Source organism: Garra rufa, chromosome 15, assembly GCF_049309525.1.
Source record: "Garra rufa chromosome 15, GarRuf1.0, whole genome shotgun sequence".
NCBI lineage: Eukaryota > Metazoa > Chordata > Actinopteri > Cypriniformes > Cyprinidae > Garra > Garra rufa.
In genome coordinates this window covers 6,472,046-6,497,869 of record NC_133375.1, presented here as the reverse complement: position 1 = coordinate 6,497,869, position 25,824 = coordinate 6,472,046, and the positions used below count along the sequence as shown (strand labels likewise).

The following is a 25,824-nucleotide window of genomic DNA, read 5'->3' as shown; positions in this document are numbered from 1 at the left end:
GCAACAAAAGTGAGTACACCCTAAGTGAACTTGTCCAAAGTGTCAATATATTGTGTTAGCACCATTGGTATCTGGTACTGCCTTAATTATCCTGGATATGTAATTGATCAGAGCTGCACAGGTTGTTGCTGGAATCCTCTTCCACTCCTCAAGGAGCTGCTGGATGTTAGACACATGGTGCTTCTCCACCTTATGCTTGAGGATGCCCCACAGGTGCTTAATAGGGTTCAGGTCTGGAGACATACTTGGCCACCCCATCATCTTCAGCTTCAGCTTCCTCAGCAAGGCAGTTGTCATTTTGGTGATGCGTTTGGGATTGTTATCATGTTGGAAAACTGCCGTTCAGCCTAGTTTCTGGAGGGAAGGCATCATGTTCTGCTTCAGAATGTACAGTACATAATGAATCCATGTTTCCCTCAATGAACTGCAGCTCCCCAGAACCAGCAGCACTCATGCAGCCCCAGACCATGATGCTACCACCACCATGCTTGACTGTAGGCAAGACACAATTTTCTTGGTAATCCTCACCAGGGCATCGCCACACATTCTGGACACCATCTGAGCCAAACAAGTTTATCTTATAGTCTCATCAGACCACAGGACATGGTTCCAGTCATTCATGCTCTTGGACAGGTTGTCTTCAGGAAACTGTTTGCGGGCTTTCTTGTGAGCCAGCTTCAGATGAGGCTTCCTTCTGGGACGATGCCTATACAAACTGACTTTGTTGCAGTGTGCGGCGTATGGTCTGATCACTGACAAGCTGACCTTCTACTTCTGCACCCTTTAAAACAATGCTGGCAGCACTCATGCATCTGTTTTTTGAAGTCAGGTTCTGCACTTGACGCACAGAACGAGTGCTCAACTTAGTTGATTGAAGGCCTGTTTCGATTGGAACCCATCTTGATAAACCTCTGTATGACCCTGACCACTGTAGTGTAACTCAGTTTTAGGGTGTTACTGGACCTCTAATAGCCTTGGCCATCTTTGTAGAGAGCAACCATATTAATTCTCAAATCCTCAGAGAGGTCTTTGTCATGAGATGCCATGTTGAACATCCAGTGGTCAGTATGAGAGAATTGTACTTAAAGCACCTAACATGAACTGCTCTAATACAAGATACACAAGTTTGTATGGTCCTGTCAAGCAGACAAAAACATAAACATGATGAACAGGACATGTGGCTTTGCATAGTTAAACAACATACTGCTGTTATCACTTAGGGTGTACTCACTTTTGTTGCCAGCTATTTTGACAATAATGTCCTGAAACATTCAATGTTGTTGAGTTATTTTCAGAGGACAGTAAATCTATAGTGCTATACATGCTGCAGATATATTAAAATGGTTGTTGAAATGTGAGGGGTACTCACTTTTGTGAGATACTGTATATATAAAAACTAATTATGGAAATGCATCCTCGTAGTTTATTAAAAGGGTCTCATTTCCTTCATGGAAACTCATATTTTTAATAAATCCATTAAAAAAGTTCACACAGCTGGGCTGAGCAATTTGTCATTAAATCAAACATAATTTGTTTAGAACAGCGGGTCATCAGGATCTCATTAAACAGTCTTTTTTGTAATGATATGATTTTAGTAAGTAAAATTTTATTTAAAACATGCAATAGCATTCATGTCACAATCTCTTACCACCCACCATGGAAGAAGCCTGCCGATTTGGGTCCAGCTACTCCTGCACACTAGATAGCCAACAACGGGATCAGTCATGGCATCCCAGGCATGACTGATGAACAGAATCAAAGATACAGAGAAAGCCTCCATCTGCACACCAAACAAGAGCAAAACAGGGAAATAGGGGTAAATATGGGAATGAATACGGGAGATAAGATTTCTGAGATTAAATGCTTCTGTTCAAAAAATCTCAGACATAACTTTATCAGTCAAGGCAGTTTAAGTTAACGTGAAATCAAAATGGATTTATTTGGATAGTGCTCTTTCCTGGTCTTCAGTGCAAAGTGCAACTACACTGTCCTTAAAATACGGAAATCCCAAAGAGTTTTTCTCCATTGATGGCCATTTAAAATTATTATGACCATTTTAAACAGAGTTTAATTTTATTATAGTAAATGTTTGAGCAATTCCCTGTTCTTTTTATTTTGGAGGCTCATAAAAGTGGCTTACATATGGTTTAAACTTTTTTCCAGGTTTTTCCAAGTATCATAAACCTCCTTGGTTATTGGTTATTAATTAAACTCTCTCAATCTCAGAAATGACCTCCCTTTTTGAGCTGATGTCACTTTGACTGCACAGGCTTTTTAAAATATTTTTAGCCAAAAAAAACAACAACATGTTTTTAAGGTATTATTTTAGCAATTCAGGTATGAATCACCCACTTATAAGATCAAATCAATTCCGGTCCTGCCGTACACTTTTTTTCCACATAGAAATGCCTAACATTATGCAAGTAAAATTGGTTGTGAATGTGTTTTATGACATTAATCTGAAAATAATGGGAGAGCTTTAACAGAAGGAAATGTTATTAGATCAAGAGTAAATACACAGAACACTGGGTGACTGAAGTAGAGCAAATGGCAAATGCAAGTAATGATGGTCTGTGATAAAAATGTATTTGACTATATAAATATAAATAAATCTATAAGCCGTCTTCAGACTATAATGTAGTGTATTCTTACCTGCACTACATCTAGCAGAAAGATCTGTAGAGAAAAACCCATAGCAATGTTGGTCATCTGATACGGTACACCACCTACTGCATAACACAGCTTTCTGGAAAGGGGAAGCCTCACCTTATTGTGAAGACACAGAAAGAGCAACAAGGAGAGAGTCATCGGCCTCAAAAATGAAAAAGCATGCAAAAGTTTTAAAGAGGTATGCTTTGTTTAGAAGAGCTGCAAAACACATTGCAAAGAAGAACTTACAGAGGTCTCTTGTCTTTCTCTGTTGCCATGTTCATCACTGGTACAGCTGAAAACGCTCCGTTCTTTATCCGGCCATGTTGTAGTTGCCATACTGTTGAGTGGTCTTTAGTGGTCTAAATCTTTAATCATAACCGCATCTACGGTAATTTGCTCATTCTGCTGGTTTCACTAGTGCCTGTTGAATACTAAGTGGAGTGAAACCAGTGAAACTGGTCCAGCTGAATCCTGATTTTACTGATCCTCCCACAGGAACAGCAAACTGTAACTAGAGCTGCTGTCGGTCACATAAGGACTACTTTTACAAAGTAAACACACAATTTATTTTTTCATTAATCATTTTTCGTTATAAGCTTTATTTATTGGGTTACTTTTTAGATTTCATTTGGAGAAAGCGTTTCAGTTAGGAGAAAAAAAAACTTGTAGGAATTCAGTATATCAAGAAGGATCTCATCCCATTCTTAATATCTGATGGCATATTACGTCATTTTTAATGTATTTTGATATTATTATTTTAGGTTTTGCTGAGGGATTCTAGTGGGAACTACTGGAGTATTTAAAAATATCAAAATTGCAGCATAAACTGACACATTCAAAGAGACGTAATTCATTCAGTGAAGTTGAACTTTTTTAATTACCATTATTGCATTTTATTTTTTTGTTCAAAGTAGTATTTTGTAGTTTTTTTGTCATTTGTATTATTTTTTTAAATGTGTTTATAATTTTATTGTTTTTTCAGTATACACAGTAGCAGTGATGGGAATAACAGCATTATAAATAAAGTTATTTTACCAAAATAAGAGGGATCGTACAAAATGCATGTTATTTTTTATTTGGCACTGACATGAATACGGCATTTCACACAAAAGATGTTTACAAATAGTCTACAAGAGAAAATAATAGTTGAATTTATCAAAATGAACCTGTTCAAAAGTTTTCATACACTTGATTCTTAATACTGTGTTGTTACCTGAACGATCCACAGCTTTTTTTTTTTTGTTTAGTGATTTTTTGTTTAGTTCATGAGTCCCTTGTTTGCCCTGAACAGTTAAACTGACCGCTGTTCTTCAGAAAAATCTTCAGGTCCCACAAATTCTTTGGTTTTTCAGCATTTGTGTGCATTTGAACCCTTTCCAACAATGACTATGATTTTGAGATCCATCTTTTCACACTGAGGACAACTGAGGGACTCATATGCAACTATTACAGAAGGTTCAAACACTCACTGATGCTTCAGAAGGAAACATGTACATATAATGCATTGTGTGTCTTTCTGGAGCATCAGAGAGCCAATTTAAGCAACTCTACTTGTTACATTTCAAACTGTTTCATAGTATACAATGACAAAACGAAAAAGGCTCTGATGTAAATTCATATTTATTCCCATTCTTTAAGATCAGTTTGCTAAAACGGTGTGTGGTGTACAACACAACACTGGTTTTTGGACTGCAATTTAATGACAAACCATACCCATACTAAGGTAGTGTACCGTTGGACTCAATGTACCAAATGTTAACAAAATATTATGTTTATTGAAAGTTTACCCCCTTCAATCTTATGATAAAAATCTGGGGGTGACTGAGTTGAACCATTGGGTTTGACACAGTGACAAATAATAGAATATTCACATATTATTTTGTTCATCAAATGACGCAAGATATTAAAAAAAGCATTAAAGGTGCCATAGAATGGAAAACTGTATTTACCTCGGCATAGTTGAATAATAACAGTTCTGTACATGGACATGATACACCGTGAGTCTCAAACACCATCTTTTCTCCTTCTAATATAAATCTGGTGTTTGCAAAAGACCACTGAAAAATAGGCTAATCCTAACATAACAGCGTCTATTGCGTAAAAGACTATTGACTGTGTGGACGATTGCAAATGATTTACAGATCCTGGGCATCACTAACAAGCATCTAAACATTTGTGGTAAGTACTGCTGCTGCAGTATAATGTTACACAAAGCACTTGCGATCACAAAAGTGCATTCAAAACGGCAGTTTCTATAAACCGCATATTAATAGCGGCTCGAGCTCTGATTAAATATATATTTTCCTCCATGTGCGAGCTACTGAAATGAGCCACTCTGTGAAACAGCCAATCAGAGCAGAGCTCATCATTATTATTCATGAACCTTTCAAATAAGGTAATAACAGACCATTTTATTCTAGGGACCTGTAAAACCATTTCTGGAGAATATTTGCCCTTTCCTATGTCATATGCCTCCTATGTGGATATCAGAGAACAATTTAAAATATTGTATCAATGCATTCTATGGCACCTTTAAAGCTTAGCTGCAATAAGGTCCACATTAAAACATGTACAGCCTATCATTGCTGAAAAAGACAACAATGCAAAAAAATACATTGTGTTTAAAATTTTATTAGTGGTCACCATAACAATGCAACCATGCATGCTTAAATATTGTTTGAGAACACGGTTGACCACCAAATGTAAGCTGTCATAAATGACACACGCACAGATTCAACTAGACAGCTCTAAAATATACAGATAGGTGGCAAAATACTGAATGGGAAAGTAAGCATTTTGTATCTGATTTCATTTTGAATAGTGGTTGTTCGTTAGTCCGTTACATATTGGCCACTTTGGGACTCTCCTTGGCCTGGCGCATCCCATAAAGCCACTTGATCACTCGAGCATTTCTCTCAATGACGGAAACACCATAAGCAGGACGTTCATCTTTTGCTGCTTCTTCCTCCTCATCCTCAGCCTCAGCCGAACGCTCGGATGCCGGGGCACTGGCGCTACGTAGACGTGAAACAGACACAATGTCAGAACCCGGTCGTGCTAACTCCTCTATATCCGATGGGTCCAGGCCACAATAATTAAAGAAGCGTTCAAGCTCTGCTCCTGCTCGTGAAAAGCAATCGCTGACGTCAGATTTGGAGCGCGTCAGTGAAGGACGCTTCCTGGAGCTTGTTGAAGAGTGCCGAGTGATGGCTGGAGATGGCGGGGACTGGAAGTCGTTCTTGGCTATGAGCGAAGCAGTGGAGTTTGTAGTAAGCGGGGTCTTTGAGGGACACGATAAAGCTTCAGTGTTTGGTTTTATGGGAAGGGGTGGAGGTGGGCTAGTTGGGGATTTCAAAGAAGGTGAGTTTTGCGTGGCACAGTTTGGTGGTTTAATAGGTCCTCGGGTCACATTTGTTTGTGTGACATTGTGCCTTTTGAAATCAATTGGCTGCTGGTTTTGTTGGGTGTACGGTCTTAGCAAGCGTAGAAGTTGTATTGGGACCTGCGGCGTGGTCTGTTGCACCAGTGGACGGTTCTGTAGCTGTGGTCTACCGGCCATCCTCATCTGAGGTAACTGCGGCCTGACGTCGACTCTCCGCACCGTCATGGTAGGACATCCACTTGCTCCTAAGGCTTCTACTGCAGATTTTGAGGTTGAACCAACAGAAGTTTCTTCCACTGTTGGAGAGGCAGCCTTGCATGTATCTGTAGCATTAGAGTTGCTGGGTTGTGTGGAAACGACTGGAGCGGTGGCATCGCTGACTCCATCAATCAACTTGCAAAGATGTTCCAAGATGAGAGGCGGTGTTTCAGACTTTGTAGGTCTTGCAGGGACCTTCCTTGAAGGCTGTTGAGCACCTTGTCCACTCTGGTTGTTGTTTGAGGGAGAAATAACTGGCTGCTGCTTTTTCAAAGCCACCTGTTGGCTCTTGACGTACTTGGCCTTGTCTGCCTCCAAACGTTCCACCGCACTTGGTTTGCGTATCCCTGGAGATGATTTGACTGGACAACCGAATTCTGGGATGCGACTTGGTGTGCTGGGAGTTACAGCCAGCCTTATTATTCTCCGTGGAGATGGCTGGAGAGTGTCAGTTGACATCCTTTTCACTGGCTTGTTTAGAAGTAGATTAATGGGCTTGTAGGCAGAGTATACTTCCACATTAATGCATTGGAGACACTGGATTCATGTCTCAATACCTGGGGGAACAGAAATAATTATGACAAACAGACAATTGCAGCTAGACATCATGATAGACAGTTTACTCCAAGTATACACACTTTTAATGACTTGCAATAGTTTTAATAAGTAGTTTTTTTTTTTCATTTGCTAAAGATGATGTGAGTGGTGCTTGCCTGTGCAAGTCACCAACCACAATTGTAGGGCGTTGTTTGTGGGTGGTTGCCAGTACATTTCAATGTGTGTTGGGTTTTTAGAATGTGTTGCTGAAGAAGATATTTTGAAAATCTGGGTAACCAAACAGTTTCTGGTCTGTATTGATTTCCATAGTATTTCTGTTCCAGCCAGTGCAAATTAATTGAGACCAACAACTATTTGGCTATCCACACTTTAAAAAAATGCAGGATCATTTTATTGGGTTATTTCTAAAAAAATTTTTTTCTGCACTCTAAAAAAATGCTGGGTTATTTTTAAACCCAAATTCTGGGTTTAGCTTGTTGGGTCATTTTATCGGGTTAATTTAAATATTTATTTACTCAGGTGCTGGGTAGTTTTTCTGCACTTTAAAAAAATGTTGGGTTATTTTTTAACCCAAATGCTGGGTTCAGCTTATTGAGTCACTTTACTGGGTTATTTTTTAAAATATTTTTTTTAACCAGGTGCTGGGTAGTATTTATGCACTCTAAAAAATGCTGGGTTATTTTTTTTCACCCAGCTGCTGGGTGGTTTTTCTTAAACTCAGCTGCTGGGTCATTTTTACTGTGAATACAAATGATAAACCACTCAGTGTAACCCATTGTTAGGTAGTCTGTGCCAAACCCGGTAAAACTGGATACATTTGTCAGTGGTCATTCATGTCTGCTTCGAACGCTAGCCTTTTACAAATGCAGCATTTGTAAAACAACGAATGTGTGACCAGGGCTGAAACACGACGCTACACTGCTGTAATATGTAACAAAGTTTCTGTGCGCTCCACTGACTACAATAGGCATGCTATTGATCTAGTACGCCAGTGTTGCAGCTGTGGTCATGCTATGCGTTTGACGGGTTGAAACTTAAACAAGAATGCACAAGTAAAGCTGTTTTTGATGTAACTTTTCAAACAAGAATATATGATAAGTCAATTAATAAACTGGAACAGCCTACTGATAGCAACCTACTGATGGGTATGTTTTAAAGCATGGCTGCAGGTTTGACCTGGTTTAAGCTGGCCCTTGGCTGGTTATGAGCTGGTTTACGCTTGTCCTTAGCTGGTTATGTGCTTAAGACCAGCACGTGACTAGCTTAAACCAGCAGCCATGCTACAAAACCTACCTAACCAGCAAATGCAGTTTTTTTTCAACAGGACAGCAGATTTTAGAGTGCATTAATATTATTTAAAATTAAAAACCTTTAATAGGTTGACTGACCCAGCATTGTGTAACAAACAAACAAACAAAAAACCCAACAAGTATTTATAAAACCCAACAAGCAAGGTCAAAATAACCCAGCATGTGTTCTGTCCATTATTTAGCCATGGTTGGGTTGCCAAATAACCCATTAGTGGTTGTTTTTAGCCCAACATTTTTAGAGTGCACATTTTTCTAAATATATTCTTTTGTGTTCAGCAGACAAAAAAGAAAACCATACAGGTTTGGAACAGCTTGAGGCTGATTGAATGATAACACAACTTTCATTTTTGGGTGAGCTATCCCTTTAAGTCTGATCTCGTGCAACACATTTTCAGGGTCCAAATACTCCTTCATATCACAAAAGCAAAAACCAGTACTGAGTACTAATATAAACTCATGGTGTGCTGTAAAACTACTGAAAAATTCAGTTGGTTTCAAGTAAAAATACTATCTCTGGGATGCTGTGAGCCCACAGAATGTTGCATACAATGTGAGTTTTTAAACTCTTACCCCTAAGATGTGTAGTATATGAATCGTGTTCATGAACAGCTCTTGAGATAGTATTTTTACTTGAAACCAACTGAAGGTTTGGACCCAGATACAGTATTTGATGTCACAAGCTGATAAGCATTTTATACGTCACAAGTAGATAAGTATGTTTCCAGCATATGATGGATGAGTTAGAACAGGAAATTTGTTGACATTTACTTAACGTTGAAACATTCATTTACATGTTTGCAGCGTCTTCACACACGTATAAGAAAATAAACTTATAAGAGAGAAGTGTGACATACCTCTGTAAATTAATACAGTTTAAATTCATGTCTCGCACACCTTGACTCCATTTGAATGGAACATATATGCTCACTTCGAATCGGAATCATGGTGGAATATCCTGCGATGTCCACTTTGCAGAGTTCTTAAGGTCGAATAGAACAAATGTCTGAAGTGATAAGAGATCCTTGCAAAATGTGCAAAGAAGGGCTCTCAAGGACTGGAATTGAAAACCGCTGCTATATAAACTACCAGTCAAAAATTTCTGTACAGGAAGATTTATCAAAAGAATACTCTTTTGCTCACCAAGCCTGCATTTATTTGATCTACAATACAGCAAAAGAAAGTAATATTGTGAAATAATAGCTGTTTTCTATTTTAATACATTTTAAAATGTAATTCATTCCTGTGATCAAAGCTACATTTTCAGCATCATTACTCCAGTCTTCAGTGTCACATGATCCTTCAGAAATTTTTCTAATATGCTGATTTGCTCTTCAAGAAACTTTTATTACTATTATTATTATTATTATTATTATTATTATTATTATTATTATTATCAATGTTTAAAACAGCTAAGTGCTTTTTTCAGGATTCTTTGATGAATAGATCCACAGATCAGCGTTTATCTGAATTAAAAAAAACTTTTGTAATTCCATTCAAAAGCTTGGAGTCAGAGTAATTTAACACTTTTATTTAGCAAGGATGATTTAAATGGATTAAAAGTGACAAAAAAAAGATATTTATAATGTTACAAAAGATTTCTATTCCAGATAAACGCTGTTCTTCTTCTGAACTTTCTGTTTATCTAAGAAACCTGAAAAACATTCTACTCATCTGTCAACATAATAATAACAATTTTTTTTAAACAGCAAATCAGAATATTACAATGATTTCTGAAGAATCATGTGACTGGAGTTATGATGCTAAAAATTCAGCTTTGAAATCACAGTAGTATATTACATTTTAATATAGAAAGCAGTCATTTTAAATAGTAACACTATTTCAAAATTTTAGTGTTTCTGCTGTGCTTTGAATCAAATAAATACAGGGTTGGTGAGCAGAAGAGACCTCTTTAAAAACATACTGTCCAAAAACTTTTGACTGGTAGTGTATTTGGTGGCAGTAACCATTTGGCCCAGCAGTTAAAAAAGTCTCTACATACCCTTATGAAAATTAACCAAATGCAGTAACCGTGTTTTTTGGCATATTGATTACTATTTGTATAACCACAGTTTTACTACACATACCACGGTTAAACTATGGTTAGTTTAGCAAAACCATGGCAAATTTGTGGTTACCATGCCTTTAGTATTTGTAGTAAAACCATGGTTAATTTTTGTAAGGATATGGCCTTTCCTTGAGAAAGTCTATGGGGTTTTGTTTCATCAGTTCGTCATCTGCTGTTTAAAATAATTTTAGAACAAGCAAAAGCACAACTCTCAAATTTAAGTCTTTTACAGCCACAACGCAAATGGTGCAGAACGTGTCACGTTTCCAAAAAATAAACACTTGAGATTAGAGGTTTGTTCCTGTCCTCAAGTATGAGCATTAATAATAGAAATATTTGCTTTAGCAAACACCACTAATGAGCTCTTTAGACAGTTGATGTATGTTCCAGATTGGCTTGAAACCATTATGAAGCCATTATCAAACGACTCCATTAGCAGTGGCTAAAAGGCCACCACTTTCTTCTGGAATATTGATGAAGCTTACATTCACTTAATTGATTTTTAAAAGAAATTATGAATTGAGCACTTCCTAAAATAACTGTAAATCACACTGAAAGGCTATTTCACTAGCAAACCAACATCACTGATATGAAAGCATTTATCCAAGATTGTGACAATTACATGCCCACCTAGGAATGTGACCTTAGAGAGAAATGTGACTAGTTAACTCAAGGGACTTTTTGATGTTTCACATTGGATTTCTGTCCAAGGGATTGTTAATAAATGACAGCCTCACTGATTTTATCAATGGAAAGATACGTGGATACTTTTGCTTAAGAGGCAAAGTACTGCCAATAACATACCAGCCCATTGTCTAAATGTTTATCATTCCTTTAACGTAACAGCCAGCACTCCGCCTAAGGTTAAAGTGAACCGTGTAGTTCTCTTCTGTCTTTTACGATCGGTACATCATTCCGTCCTTTCATTCTCTCTGCTCTCCAGTTGTCTCCATCAATCCATAAATCAAACAATATTTTTGACCTTACTCTCTTTATCCATATTCCTGTATACCACAATGAGGCTAGAATTTAAGATCAAGCAAATATGAAATCAATCCCTTAAGGCGAGTGAAAAATAAGGTCAACACAAATAAATGGAACACTTACAGATTCCAGGGACAGGACAGGACACGACATGTCTCTACATGATCCACGCTTATGTCTAGAACCAAAACAACAGTTGCGGCGAATTACAACGAAACAAAAGTAGATAACAGAATGTAGTAAAGTATACGTTAGCCACAGTTTAAAAACACATACACAGACAATACACACACAACCAAACATACCTGTAACCGTTTCAGGAAACTCAACAGCACTGGGTTTCCTCTAAAGTTTGAGAGTCTGACTTCAGTCAGTAATGGCTTTTGTGTTTCAGAGAGCAGAAAGAAAGCAAGGCAGATGGTGTACGCGTGTGTTTGTGTTAAGGAGAAAGTAAAACTTGCCAGACCGGTTTGACTCTTCTCAAATTCTCAAACACTCCTCCTGTGCTTTTTTCTTGTCCCGGCCAATCAGAAACTCATTCACGCTCCAGGAAGTATGTTCCATATGCCCTTTGAATCACCTGATCACTGAAGGAAAAAGCAACCTTTGCCTTGAGAATATTGTCATGCCACCTTTTGTCTGGAATCTCTAAGTGTCGCTGTGTGTAGAAAAGAGATGAGCTGTTTGAAAATAATATGTACCTTTAATATGTTAATTATTTGACCAAAATAAGAGGGATCAGACAAAATGCATGCTATTTCTTTATTTAGTACTGACCTGAATAAGATATTTCAGATAAAGTTTTTTAAATTTATAAAAATGACACTGTTCAAAAGTTTTCATACACTTGATTCTTAATACTGTGTTGTTACCTGAATGATCCACAGCTGTGTTTTTTTGTTTAGTGATAGTTGTTCACAAGTCCCTTGTTTATCCTGAACAGTTAAACTGTCCGCTGTTCTTCAGAAATATACTTTAGGTCCCACAAAATCTTTGGTTTTTCAGCATTTTTGTGTATTTGAACCCTTTCCAACAATGCACCTATTACAGAAGGTTCAAACACCCACTGATGCTTCAGAAGGAAAAATTATGCATTAAGAGCAGAGGGGTGAAAACTTCTGCACTGTTATTTAGCCTAAATATCATTTTATATCAATTTCCAATTGGATTCTGCCCTTTAAAAGGTAAATAAGTTTCTTAGGTTTCCCAGAAGAAGAAAAAAGGTAAATTTACTCTGATCTTCAAATTCAAAAAGTTTTCACCCCCTGGCTCTTAAGGCATAATTTTTCCTTCTGAAGCATCAGTGAGCAATTTTCTAGAGTCCTACTTGTTCCAATCATCTTCCATTATGGATAATGGAGGCTACATGCTTCTGTGAACCTTCAATGCAGCAGATTTTTTTCTGAACTCTTCCCTAGATCATTGCCTTAACGCAAGTCTGTCACTGAGCTCTACAGGCAGTTATCTTGACCTCAGGACTTGGTTTTTGCTCTGATATGCATTTTCAGCTGTTAGACCTTTTCTGAGAGGTGTGTGCCTTTCTAAATCATACTCATTCAAATGAATTTGCCACAGTTTAACTCCACTCCAAGTGTAGTAACATGCTCCTGAGCTAAATTTTGAGTGTCCCAGAAAAGGGTATGAATACTTATGCAACGCGATCTATTCAGTTTTTTTTATTTTTAATAAATTTGCACAAATGTTAAAAACCAATTTTTTGCTTTGCCATTTTGCCACTTTTTATGGAGAAGGGAGTGTAGATTGATGTGGGAAAAAAAGTAATTTAAAGTAGTTTAACATAAGGCAGCAACATAAAATGTGAAAAAAATGAAGGGGTATGAATAATATCGCAAGGCACTGTAGCATGCAATTTTTGCTTAGTGCCTTAAAAACTTACTTAAAAAAAAAAAACTGAACATGTTTAGGTTCAAGTGTTTTATTTTTCTCATTCAAATAGATGACTTTTTAAAGTTTCTAAATATTATATTAACCCAAAAAGCATTTTGACAAGAATATAAAACCATCACCATGTGTTTATAAAAATACAATTCTAGCATACAATCCTTTGATTTCTATGTTGCAAAACACAAAGTGAAAGTCACGCGTCTTTATTTAAACTCTTTTACACACAGAGAGGTTTGAAATGCCAATATTTACATATAATACAGTTGATGAGGAGATAAAGATTATATTTTCCCACATTCTGTTATGAGAAATGGCCTGTTGTAGACTTTTGACTTTCGCCCTACAGGATGTTGACTTTTTGTTTCTAGTACACGCTCAAATACAATTTCTCCACAACACTGTGTTTGCATTTCAATAAGTTTCACATAGGTTCAACTTAAGCAAGTGCAAATTAGACTGCTCTCTCCAAACCAGCCAAACAAGCAACAGCCATTCACCTGTTAAAGTAGTTTGTTTTAGATTTAGCACTTGTACAATGGCTTTAGCAGATGTGGAACTTAAGGACTAATATTACCAGTGTTGGGGGGAACACATTATGAGTTACTTCGTAATCAGATTACTTTGTCAAGTAACTAGTAACGTAGCACCTTACTTTGTTAATTTGCAAGAAAAATGCAATCACTCTATACTGTTCAATAAATATTTTCCTTATGCATTAGATATTTGTCATACATTGTTTTAGTAGAGAAAACACTGGGTAATCCATCCCACTATGCACTGTGCTTGATTTGACCACACACGTTCGATGTTTTAAACACATTGTTTCATTATTTGATCACCAAAAGATATTTTACCAGGTCAGGTGACAACAAAATAGCACATTGTTGTTGCAAACAAGTAGTGTTGCATCATGTAACAATGCGTACTGTGTTCAAAATGGAATATAAGCCGGCTGTAATATAGTTACCTTGGATCTAATACACGAAGACACATTTGTTGCAAAAATCTGGTGTGATAGTTTAATTTGAAATGAGCATCTGTTTTCTTTTTTTTAACAGATCGGCGTTTCCATCTCTATTTTGCACTGCGAATAAAGCTGGTTAACCAATAACGTTCACAATTTTTGTCACATGCACAAAGTCGCGGCTGTTACATGAAGTTAAAACTTGGTGAGTTCACTAACAAACTAAGCAACTTTTTGTAAGTAACAGTGAATAGCGTAGGAAAAACTTGGAAGTGGCTTTTTTGCCTGCGTATTTGGTGTTGGGTGATAAACACAATATTAAATACAAAAATGTGAATGGCTGTTAGAAAATGTGAATACTGGTTTGATTTCCTTTTTTCTGTGACAAGCAAAATTCAACAGAATATTAACGGAAAGTTGAGTATTTTTGTGCTAGAGTAATTCTGCTGTTCTGTAAGTGCCACATACTGAGTAAAATTGCATTTTCATCCCCTCATCTGCCATATTGTTCTAAACTATGAAAGCCTGTTTCCACCACTCAATAGAAAATGTAAAATTATTAAATTGACTTTATCTCACAATTCTGTCACAATTGCAAGTCCTAAGTCGGATATAAACTAGACATTTTGAGAAAAAAATAAATAAATTCTTCCAATTGTGAGATATTAACTTGCAAGATATAAACAATTGCAAGTTCTAAAGTCATATTTGCAGGATATAAACTCGAAATTTTGAAATATAAACTTGCAATTGTGAGGAAAAAAAGTCAGAATTGCAAGTTTATACCTCACAATTGACACTTTTTTTTCTCACAATTGTGAGTTTACTTCTCGCAATTCTGCCGCCTTTTCTCAGTTACGAGGTAAGTCACAATTGCAAGTTTTAAAGTCAGAATTGCAGGATATAAAATTGAAATACTGAGGGAAAAAAAAATGTCAGAATTTACACTTTTTTTCCTCACAATTGTTTACTTCTCGCAATTCTGCCTTTTTCCCTCAGAATTACAAGGTAATTCACAATTGCAAGTTCTAAAGTCAGCACTGTAGGATATAAACTCAATTTCTGACTTTTTTTTCTACCAATTCTGAGATATAAACTTGCAAGAAAGTCAGAATTGCAAATTTATATCTCACAATTGACATTTTATCACAATTTTGAGTTTACTTCTCACAGTTCTCCTTTCTTTTCTCAGAGGTGCAAGATAAGTCACAATTGCAAGTTTTAAAGTCAGAATTGCAGGATATAAACTAAATTTAGAGAAAAAAAACTGAATTGTGAGATATAAACATGCAATTCTGACTTTTTTCTTGCAATTGCCAGTTTATATCTCACAATTGACACTTTTCCACAATTATGAGGTAAGTCACAAGTGCAAGTTCTAAAGTCAGAATTGCAGGTTATAAACTCAAAATTTTGAGAGAAAAAAACTCAGAATTTGAAGAAAAATAGAAGTTTATATCTCACAACTGGGAAAAAAGTCAGAATTGTTTTTTTTTTTTCTCAAAATTTCGAGTTTATATCCTACAATTCTGACTTTTTCCCTCACAATTCTCAGTTCTTTTCTCAACATTTTGAGTATATATCCTGCAATTCTGACTTTAGAACTTGCAATTGTGACTTATCTCGTAATTGCAAGTTCTAAAGTCAGAATTGCTGGATATAACCTCGAAATTTTTAGTAAAAAACAACTCAGAATTGGGAGAAAAATAGTCAGAATCGCAAGTAATATCTTACAATCGCCACTGTTTTTTCTCAAAATTGTGAGTTTACTTCTTGCAATTTTGCCTCCTTTCCTCAGAATTGCGAGATAAGTCACAATAGCAAGTTCAAGTCAGAATTGCAAGTTTATATCTTTATTTCTCATAATTTGCAATTCATATCTCAATTCTGTTTTTTTTTTCTTACTTTTTCCCCAATTGTGACTATATATATATTAATATTATAACTTGCACTTACAAGTTCATATCTCATAATTCTGACGTAAACTTGTGATTGCGAGATAAAAAGTCAGAATGATCAGAGAAAGTGTCACAAATACCCTTTTTTATATTTTTTCAGTGGTGGAGAAACACTTCCATACTGAACGAATGAACTGCATGCCAAAACTGGAGTGATTTTTTTGTGCTGAATATTTGTGTTGTGAGAAACAGGCCTTTAACTGTAAAGAAATGTAAAATGAACTTCTCTCTTGTAAATGTAGAAACTGTAGTAGTTCTACTTATCCTACAACAACCAAAATTTGGATTAGAAATGTTCCTTGGCCCAAATAATAATGCCAGCAAATTTGACTAAGCACCCTGATACTGAAACTGATATTGGATAATATTTCATCACCTCTATAAAAATACTGTTACGCAGATGCACAGACTGTAAGATAGTTTCTATTTTTATCATACAAAATGTCACTCATTAACTTTGCTCTTGACCGAGCAGCTTGTTTGTTCAGAGAGTCTTAACTGTGTTCTTTAATCTCCAGTTTTTTAACACGTACGTCTTTGTCTCAGGACAGTATGCAGTTTTTGTCTTTGTCCTTGTCTTTGTCTCTTCTAGTGAGACTCTGTGTCCTTCTTCTCCTAAAGCTTCCTCTGCGGCTCTTCTCCTCCTCCTCTCTCTGTGCTTCTGCTGCTCTCTCTTCACCTGTCAGCTGTGGTGGCAGAGGAATGCGCTGGCCCAGAAAGAAGCCTTCCTCCTCAGAGTCTGAGGAAGAGGAGCAGGTGGAGCAGGAGTCTTCGTGGTGGCAGCGGGTGGAGTGTAGGGTAAGGCTGCCGGTCCTGCTCCCATCCAGGACGCTGTTGGACCGCCTGCGGTCCCCCACTCTGGAGTCCAGGGTTTCCAGACGAGGCCTGTCACTTCGCGAACCTCGGGCACATCTGAGCCGCTTCTCGGTGGGATGGTGGCCACCACTTCCTCGACGGAAACTGCGGTGGTATGACCCATCTAGAGAAAACGTGATTGAGTTAGATCACAACTGATGGTAACAGTCATAACACTTGACTATAGCCTGGTGTGAATAGTGCCCCCAAAAATTTTAAGTTGCTGTGATTTACTTTCATGGGAAGCGGTAGCAATGTTTGATTCATGAGCAATGTCTATTATTTTCTGTGAATCTGCTAATCCAGTTGACAAAACCAGTCTGAGTGATCATGAAACGTGCTAATCCAGTTCTCTAATTTAAGATTATCAGTGAATAATGACTTAAACATTAACTCACACAAAGATATTGTATGACTTCATCAGACTAAGAATATAGACTTGCACGATAAACTGTATTTAAGCATAATTATCTGTAATATTTTCCCACTGATTATTTACCCTGAAAATTTAACATTTGCTTATCTTGCATTGCTAACAAGCTTCTGTGAGCTTACATGGTCATGGTTGTCAGATATCAAGAGTTTAAATCCCCCTAACAGAGCTTTTCTTATAAATTGATACATTTTCTGTCCAGTGTTTTATTTAATCTTCCCAATCTGGCAGCCATGTGTACATGCTCTCTGTTGAGATATACAGTATCTCACAAATAGAATATAGAAATGAAACTTGGATATATTTTAGAGCAGTCAATGTGCAGCTTGTATTGCAGTATAGATTTACTGTCCTCTGAAAATAACTCAACATACAGCCATTATTGTCAAAATAGCTGACAACAAAAGTGAGTACACCCTAAGTGATAACAGCAGTATGTTGTTTAACCATGCAAAGCCACATGTCCTAGTCATCATGTTTATGTTTTTGTCTCCTTGACAGGACCATACAAAGTTGTGTATCGTGTATTAGAGCAGTTAAAATTAGGTGCTTTAAGTACAATTCTCTCATACTGACCACTGGATGTTCAACATGGCATCTCATGGCAAAGAACTCTCTGAGATTTGAGAATTAGAATTGTTGCTCTCCACAAAGATGGCCAAGACTATTAGAGGTTCAGTAACACCCTGAAACTGAGTTACACTACAGTGGTCAGGGTCATACAGAGGTTTTCCAAGATGGGTTCCAATCGGAACAGGCCTTGCAAGGGTCGATCAATGAAGTTGAGTACTCATTCTGTGCGTCAGGTGCAGAACCTGGCTTCAAAAAACAGATGCATGAGTGCTGCCAGCATTGCTTTAAAACAGGGCTGCTCAACCCTGCTCCTGAAGGATCTACCTACCTGCAGATTTTTGTCCCAGCCCTGCTCCAATACAGCTGTCTGTAATTATCAAGTGCTACTTAAGAGATTAATTAGCTGGTTCAGGTGTGATTCTTCAGGGTTGGAGCTGAACTTTGTAGGATAGTAGATCTCCAGGACCAGAGTTCGACACCCCTGCTTTAAAAGGTGCAGAAGTAGAAGGTCAGCTTGTCAGAGCTCAGACCATACGCCGCACACTGCAACAAAGTAAGTTTGCATAGGCGTCACCCCAGAAGGAAGTCTCATCTGAAGCTGGCTCACGAGAAAGCCTGCAAACAGTTTGCTGAAGACAACCAAGAGCATGAATTACTGAAACCATGTCCTGTGGTCTGATGAGACGATAAGATAAACTTGTTTGGCTCAGATGGTGTCCAGCATGTGTGGCGATGCCCTGGTGAGGATTACCAAGAAAACTGTGTCTTGCCTACAGTCAAGCATGGTGGTGTAGCATCATGGTCTGGGGCTGCATGAGTGCTGCTGGTTCTGGGGAGCTGCAGTTCATTGAGGGAAACATGGATTCATTATGTACTGTACATTCTGAAGCAGAACACGATGCCTTCCCTTCAGAAACTAGGCCGAACAGCAGTTTTCCAACATGATAACGACCCCAAACACATCACCAAGATGACAACTGCCTTGCTGAGGAAGCTGAAGATGATGGGTGGCCAAGTATGTCTCCAGACCTGAACCCTATTAAGCACCTGTGGGGCATCCTCAAGCATAAGGTGGAGAAGCACCATGTGTCTAACGCCCAGCAGCTCTGTGAGGAGTGGAAGAGGATCCCAGCAACAACCTGTGCAGCTCTGGTCAATTACATATCCAGGATGATTAAGGCAGTGCCAGATAACAGTGGTGCTAACACAATATATTGACACTTTGGACAAGTTCACTTAGGGTGTACTCACTTTTGTTGAAAGCTATTTTGACAATAATGGCTGTATGTTGAGTTATTTTCAGAGGACAGTAAATCTATACTGCTATACAAGCTGCACATTGACTATTATAAAATATATCCAAGTTTCATTTCTATAGTATTGTCCCTTGAGAAGATGAAATGTGAGGTGTGTACTCACTTTTGTGACATACTGTATGTACAAAAAAAAAAAAAAAAAATCAGTAATTGTGATTGATTAATAATCATGATTGTATTTTTTGAGTAAACTAATTGTGATTAACAGTTGTGTAGCCCTAGTCCTGGTTTACTCATACTGAAAATTATAGGAGAAAATTCCTCAAAAGTTCACCTTTTGCATTCCACAATCATACATGTTTGTAAGGTGAGTGAACGTTGACAGATTTGGTATTGTTTGGGTGAACTATACCCTGAAGCAATCATGACATGATAAACTCCCTGAATTTCTTGTTTTGGCTCGCTGGTTTCAATCTGGCCTCATTACAACTGAATCTGTCTGTCCAAACCAGAATTTGGATGAAAAAACAGGAAACACTTAAATGTGTCACTAAAATGGTATCAGGTACAGACTTGAAAATACAGCTTCTTTGTACTGATGTTAGACAAAGGTATATTTTCTTCAAATAGCGTATGACTTTATCACATCTTGCTAGGACTGAAAAGCCCCACTGGTCTATTTTAATATTATGTTCTGTTGAATAAAATCTTAGGTTTTTGTGAATTCACAAACCCTGTGCAGTTCCCTTAAAGACCACTGTTTGCGAAACCCAGTCTTTAAACATTTGCAACATAACCTCATCATCCTCCAAGGGGCGCTTGGGAGCTCAGTAGGCATTTTATGATTTTTTTTTTTTTAAAGACATTTGTTGCACTTTCAGTAAATGTGACCCTGGATCACAAAACTCTTAAGTAACACAGGTATATTTGTAGCAATAGCCAAAACACATACGTATGGGTCAAAATTAGAAATTTTCCTTTTATGCCAAAAATCATTAGGATATTAAGTAAAGATCCTGTTTCATGAAGTTATTTTGTAAATTTCCTACCGTAAATATATCAACTTAATTTTTGATTATGCATTGCTAAAAAAAATTCATTTGGACAACTTTAAAGTTGATTTTCTCAATATTTAGATTTATTTGCAGATTTTTAAATCGTTGCATCTCGGCCAAATATTGTCCTATCCTAACAAACCATACATCAATGGAAAGCTTGTTTATTCTCTTTATTCTATTCCATTGTGTTTGGTATGAAAAATGATTATGAATTTTTGTTAGATTCTAACAAATGTGAAAGGTTATGTTAAGCTTTCTATTTTAATACATAGACCAATTTAGAGTACACGTCACAGTTGTGCACGCATAGTGGTTGCAGAAAAACACTGGTAACTAGTGGAGATAAATGGGTAAAATCCATGGAATAAGATAATTTTTTTTTTTTTTTCAAAATCAGAACGCAAATAATTTTTATAGAATACTGTCATCAAAGATGCCATTTGAAACTAAACGCAGACATTTAAACGGACATAGTATGAATACTCTACTTTAAAATCATAAATTTGATTTAAACAATAATATTCACATAATATACATAATATTAAAATATGCTGTTCATAGGGGACATATTGTATTAGCCCTACAGTCACAGCATGAAATATTATTTAGACCTACTATACTACTAACATTTTTACGTTACATTTATTTATTTTATCTCAAACATGCAAGTTGGTCCCAATTCGGACTTCCTAACTGAATTTAACTCTCTCGGGTTTTCTGCATCTGTGATGTTTACAAGCCTATAATTGGTCTATTATTAAATGATCAGATCTGAATTTTCAGCACCGTTACTCCAATCTTCAGTGTCACATGATCCTTCAGAAATCATTCTATGACACATTTAATGATTTGGTGCTCAATTATTAACAATGATCCTTATTATCTTTTTTTTATGTCTTCGGAAATTTTTTTTTAAACAAAGCTAGTAACATTTTAGTTTAGGGACCAATTTTTACTATTAACTAGTTGCTTATGAGCATGCGTATCACTAGCATATTGGCTGATATTAGTACTTACAAAGCACATATTAAAAGAGAAGTTCACTAAAATAGTACTGGAATAAAAAAATAAAAAAAAAACTATGGTGTTAAAGCATTAGTTCACTTCCAGAATAACAATTTCCAGATAGTTTGCTCACAGCTGTGTCATCCAAGATGTTTGTCTGTCTGTCTTCGGTTGAAAGGAAATTGAAGAGTTAGTTCACCCAAGATTGAAAATTAGCCCATTATTTACTCAGCCTCAAGGCATCCTAGGTGTATATGGCTGACTTCTTTCAGACGAATGCAATCAGAGTTATATTAAAAATAGTTCTGGCTCCTCTAAGCTTTATAATGGCAATGGGTGGGTGTTTCTCTTCAACAGTTCAAAACAAGTCCAATAAAGTGCACCCATCCATAACTAAAAGTGTCTCACACGGCCCCGGGGTGTGAATAAAGGCCTCCTGTAGCCAATCAGTGCGTTTTTGTAAGAAAAAATATCCACATATAAAGTGTAATAATCACTTTAGTCTAGTTTGCACTAACAGTTGTACACAGAAACCGCTCCGGGCTGATGCGGATGCGCAGTAGAGAGAAGATTAAAACAGTTACTGTTTTAATATTTAAAACTATATGGTTTGCAGTCCGAAAAAATGTACGTTTAAAGTAGTTTTATAGCTTAAAGCTTTAATGTTTTGAAGAGAATACTGTTTCTAACTTATTTAGCATGACGCTAGTATGATTAGCAAGTTACTAACATGTTGCTTGCATGTTTCTAGCATGATTAGCATGTTGTTTGCATGTTTGTAGCATGATTAGAATGTTGCTAGCATGATGCTAACAGTACTGGCATGATTAGCAAGTTATTGACATGATTAACATGTTGTTAACATGTTTTTAACATGATTAGCCTGTTTCTAGCATGTTGCTAGCATTACTATCATGATTAGCAAGTTACTAACATGATTAACATGGTAGCATGTTTCTAGCCTGATTCCCATGTTGTTAACATGTTTCTAGCATGATTAGCCTGTTAATAGCATGTTTTTAGCATGATTAACCTGTTACTAACATTTTGCTAGCATGATTAGAATGTCGCTAGCATGATGCTAGCATTACTAACATTAGCAAGTTACTAACATGATTAACATGGTAACATGTTTCTAGCCTGATTACCATGTTGTTAGCATGTTTCTAACATGATTAGCCTGTTGCTAGCATGTTGCTAGCATGATTAGAATGGTGCTAGCATGATTAGAATGGCGCTAGCATGATTAACATGGTAACATGTTTCTAGCCTGATTACCATGTTGTTAACATGTTTCTAACATGATTAGCCTGTTGTTAGCATGTTTCTAACATGATTAGTCTGTTTCTAGCATGTTGCTAGCATTACTAACATGATTAGCAAGTTACTAACATTATTAACATGGTAACATGTTTCTAGCCTGATTACCATGTTGTTAGCATGTTTCTAACATGATTAGCCTGTTGTTAGCATGTTTCTAACATGATTAGTCTGTTTCTAGCATGTTGCTAGCATTATTAGAATGGTGCTAGCATGATTAGAATGGCGCTAGCATGATTAACATGGTAACATGTTTCTAGCCTGATTACCATGTTGTTAACATGTTTCTAGCATGATTAGCATGTTGTTAACATGTTTTTAACATGATTAGCATGTCACTAGCATGTTGCTAGCATTACTATCATGATTAGCAAGTTACTAACATGATTAACAGGTAACATGTTTCTAACCTGTTTACCATGTTGTTAACATGTTTCTAGCATGATTAGCATATTGTTAACATGTTTCTAGCATGATTAGCATGTTGTTAACATGTTTTTAACATGATTAGTCTGTTTCTAGCATGTTGCTAACACTACTATCATGATTAGCAAGTGACTAACATGATTAACACGGTAACATGTTTCTAATCTGATTACCATGTTGTTAACATTTTTTAGCATGATTAGCCTGTTACTAGCATTTTAATAGCATGATTAGAATGTCGCTAGCATGTTGCTAGCATTACTATCATGATTAGCAAGTTACTAACATGATTAACACGTTAACATGTTTCTAGCCTGATTACCATGTTGTTAACATGTTTCTAGCCTGATTAGCATGTTGTTAACATGTTTTTAACATGATTAGCATGTCACTAGCATGTTGTTAGCATTACTATCATGATTAGCAAGTTACTAACATGATTAACATGGTAACATGTTTCTAGCCTGATTACCATGTTGTTAACATGTTTCTAGCCTGATTAGCATGTTGTTAACATGTTTTTAACATGATTAGCATGTCACTAGCATGTTGTTAGCATTACTATCATGATTAGCAAGTTACTAACATGATTAACATGGTAACATGTTTCTAACCTGATTACCAGGTTGTTAACATGTTTCTAGCATGATTAGCATGTTGTTAGCATGTTTTTAGCATGATTAGCCTATTACTAGCATTTTGCTAGCATGATTAGAATGTCACTAGCATGTTGCTAGCATTACTGTCATGGTTAGCAAGTTACTAACATGATTAACATGGTAGCATGTTTCTAGCCTGATTACCAGGTTGTTAACATGTTTCTAGCATGATTAGCCTGTTACTAGCATTTTGTTAGCATGATTAGAATGTCGTTAGCATGATGCTAGCATTACTAACATGATTAGCATGTCACTAACATGATTGTAGTTGCTAGGCTTGGATAGAGCTCTAAAAGGAGTAGCAGTCAGAATAATAATAACTGAGTTTAAATAGCATTTAAGTAAGTTGGCTTTCTCAAGCCAACTTAACAACAGTCACAAATAGAGGTACAAAATGAGGACTTGTAAAGAAAAATGACGGAGGATTTCAATATAAGTCAAGAGGCGGCTGGTTTTCCTTTGCTCCTGTAAACAAACGTTGTTTTTACAGGCACTTACAGGCACATGTGCTCCACTTCCTGGAGTGGCTTCTGTGTACAACTATTAGCGCAAGCTAGATTAAAGTGATTATTACATTTAAAATATGAATATTTTTCTACAAAAACACATCGATTCATTAAAGGAGGCCTTTATTCAGCCCACTGGAGCCATGTGAGACACTTTTTATTATGGATGGATGCACTTTATTGGACTTGTTTTGGACTGATGAGGAGAGACACCCACCCATTGCATTTATAAAGTTTGGAGGAGCCAGAACAATTTTTAATATAACTCCGAATTCATTTGACTAAAAGAAGGAAGTCATATACATCTAGACTGCCTTGAGGGCGAATAAATAATGGGCTTATTTTCATTTTTAGGTGAACTAAGGTTGAGGTTGAAAGTCCAAATGTGCAGTTTCAATGCAGCTTCAAAAGGCTCTACACAATCTCAGCCGAGGCATAACTGTCTTAGCAAAATTGTTCATTTTCTTAAAAAAAAAAAAAAAAAAAAAAAAAAAAAAATATATATATATATATATATATATATATTAGGGCCGGGACTTTAACACGTTAATTTAGATTAATTAATTACACAAAAATAACGCGTTAATTTTTTTAACGCATTTTAATCGCACTTAATTTTGCACCGCAGAACGTTTCTCACTGGATGAGTTTCAGCGGACCGATTATACTGGAGCACCAACTAGCGTTTAGACAAAGGAATGCGCATATCACCGCAGCACATCGAGCCTGAAGTATCACCTCAATGCTTTTACAGAAGGTCTACCTACCTATAGGGTACCTGAATTTCTGAAATGAAGGCTAGTGTATTTCTAAATATCCCAGTGTTTCCCCTACCATTATCTTAGGGGGGCGCGTTTACAATGTCTCCTCCAAGAAAACACGGACTGGATCGCGGACTCCATTAATAAAAAACGAATTTACTATAACACGGCATGCCACGTAAATTCATCGATTTTTGGATTGATAAATCAAAAGTTGGTCTGTCACTTAATTCAAATCGCGATATGGACTAGTGTCTGTGAAAACTGAAATGCAAAAAGACCGTTTTAATATGAATCCTGCATGTACCGTTTGCCTCTGTATGTTAGAATGGCAGAGACGCGTTTTTTTACACTGCACGCGTGATGCTCCCGTTAATTTTTGGCATTTGCATCTCACATGAACAGATAGACTCAATCTCCAAAGCTACTGTCAGTGTCACTTTTACCGTTTCATTTGAGAAAACTAGCATCATATCATACTTTACACACAGAAACTTCACGGCAACCTGTCAAAATAAAAGTACGGTTTAACATGAAACAGAACAATATTCCTATTTAAATAATTGACAAAAAACAATATGATAAAAAATAAATATAACAACAAGATTAACCACTTAATTTTGGAAAAAAATACTATGATTATTATTATTTATTGATTTTAACATTTGATTAAAAATAAATAAATGTTTATGCTTTCATTTGATTATGAGAAAAATTAAAACACAAGAATTTATAAAAAAAATAAAAAAAAATAGCAAAAGATTGTAAAGCCCTATTGTTCAAAATGTTAAAATAGAGAGTTTTGGATTTATTTGTTCACTGAAATAAATGTTTTCGTTATGGGAAACACTGTATCCTATTGCTACAGTTAATGGCAATATTGCACTGGTCTGTTGGACTTGGTTGAACAAAAATAAACAATATTTTGTTGCTTAA

At 36.5% G+C, this 25,824-nt stretch overlaps 3 protein-coding genes across 3 annotated transcripts in view; all 3 read right to left on the bottom strand.

Moving 5' to 3' along the window:
- The window catches only part of mfsd2al2 (major facilitator superfamily domain containing 2a-like 2), a 36,472-nt gene extending 33,484 nt beyond the window's left edge, over nucleotides 1-2,988 (bottom strand). The window contains exons 1-3 of the mRNA XM_073819194.1: nucleotides 2,899-2,988; nucleotides 2,653-2,766; nucleotides 1,656-1,780 (exon numbers count right to left, since the gene is read on the bottom strand). Of these exons, the coding sequence (XP_073675295.1) occupies nucleotides 1,656-1,780; nucleotides 2,653-2,766; nucleotides 2,899-2,988 (329 nt within the window). The remainder of the gene's footprint in view (nucleotides 1-1,655; nucleotides 1,781-2,652; nucleotides 2,767-2,898) is intronic.
- A 723-nt stretch (nucleotides 2,989-3,711) lies between these two features.
- Nucleotides 3,712-11,650, bottom strand: fam110a (family with sequence similarity 110 member A). The gene is made up of 3 exons (XM_073819582.1): nucleotides 11,515-11,650; nucleotides 11,333-11,387; nucleotides 3,712-6,849 (listed from the first exon to the last, which is right to left on the bottom strand). The coding sequence occupies exon 3, from the start codon at nucleotides 6,749-6,751 to the stop codon at nucleotides 5,492-5,494; it is 1,260 nt and encodes a 419-aa protein (XP_073675683.1). The 5' UTR covers nucleotides 6,752-6,849; nucleotides 11,333-11,387; nucleotides 11,515-11,650; the 3' UTR covers nucleotides 3,712-5,491.
- A 1,490-nt stretch (nucleotides 11,651-13,140) lies between these two features.
- Nucleotides 13,141-25,824, bottom strand: part of prickle3 (prickle homolog 3) — a 32,269-nt gene continuing 19,585 nt past the window's right edge. The window contains exon 9 of the mRNA XM_073819737.1: nucleotides 13,141-17,015. Coding sequence (XP_073675838.1) covers nucleotides 16,579-17,015 — 437 coding nt within the window. The 3' untranslated portion in view covers nucleotides 13,141-16,578. The remainder of the gene's footprint in view (nucleotides 17,016-25,824) is intronic.

Excerpts from the sequence above, each read along its gene's own strand:
- fam110a (XM_073819582.1), bottom strand. The coding sequence starts at position 6,751 with ATGTCAACTGACACTCTCCAGCCATCTCCACGGAGAATAATAAGGCTG.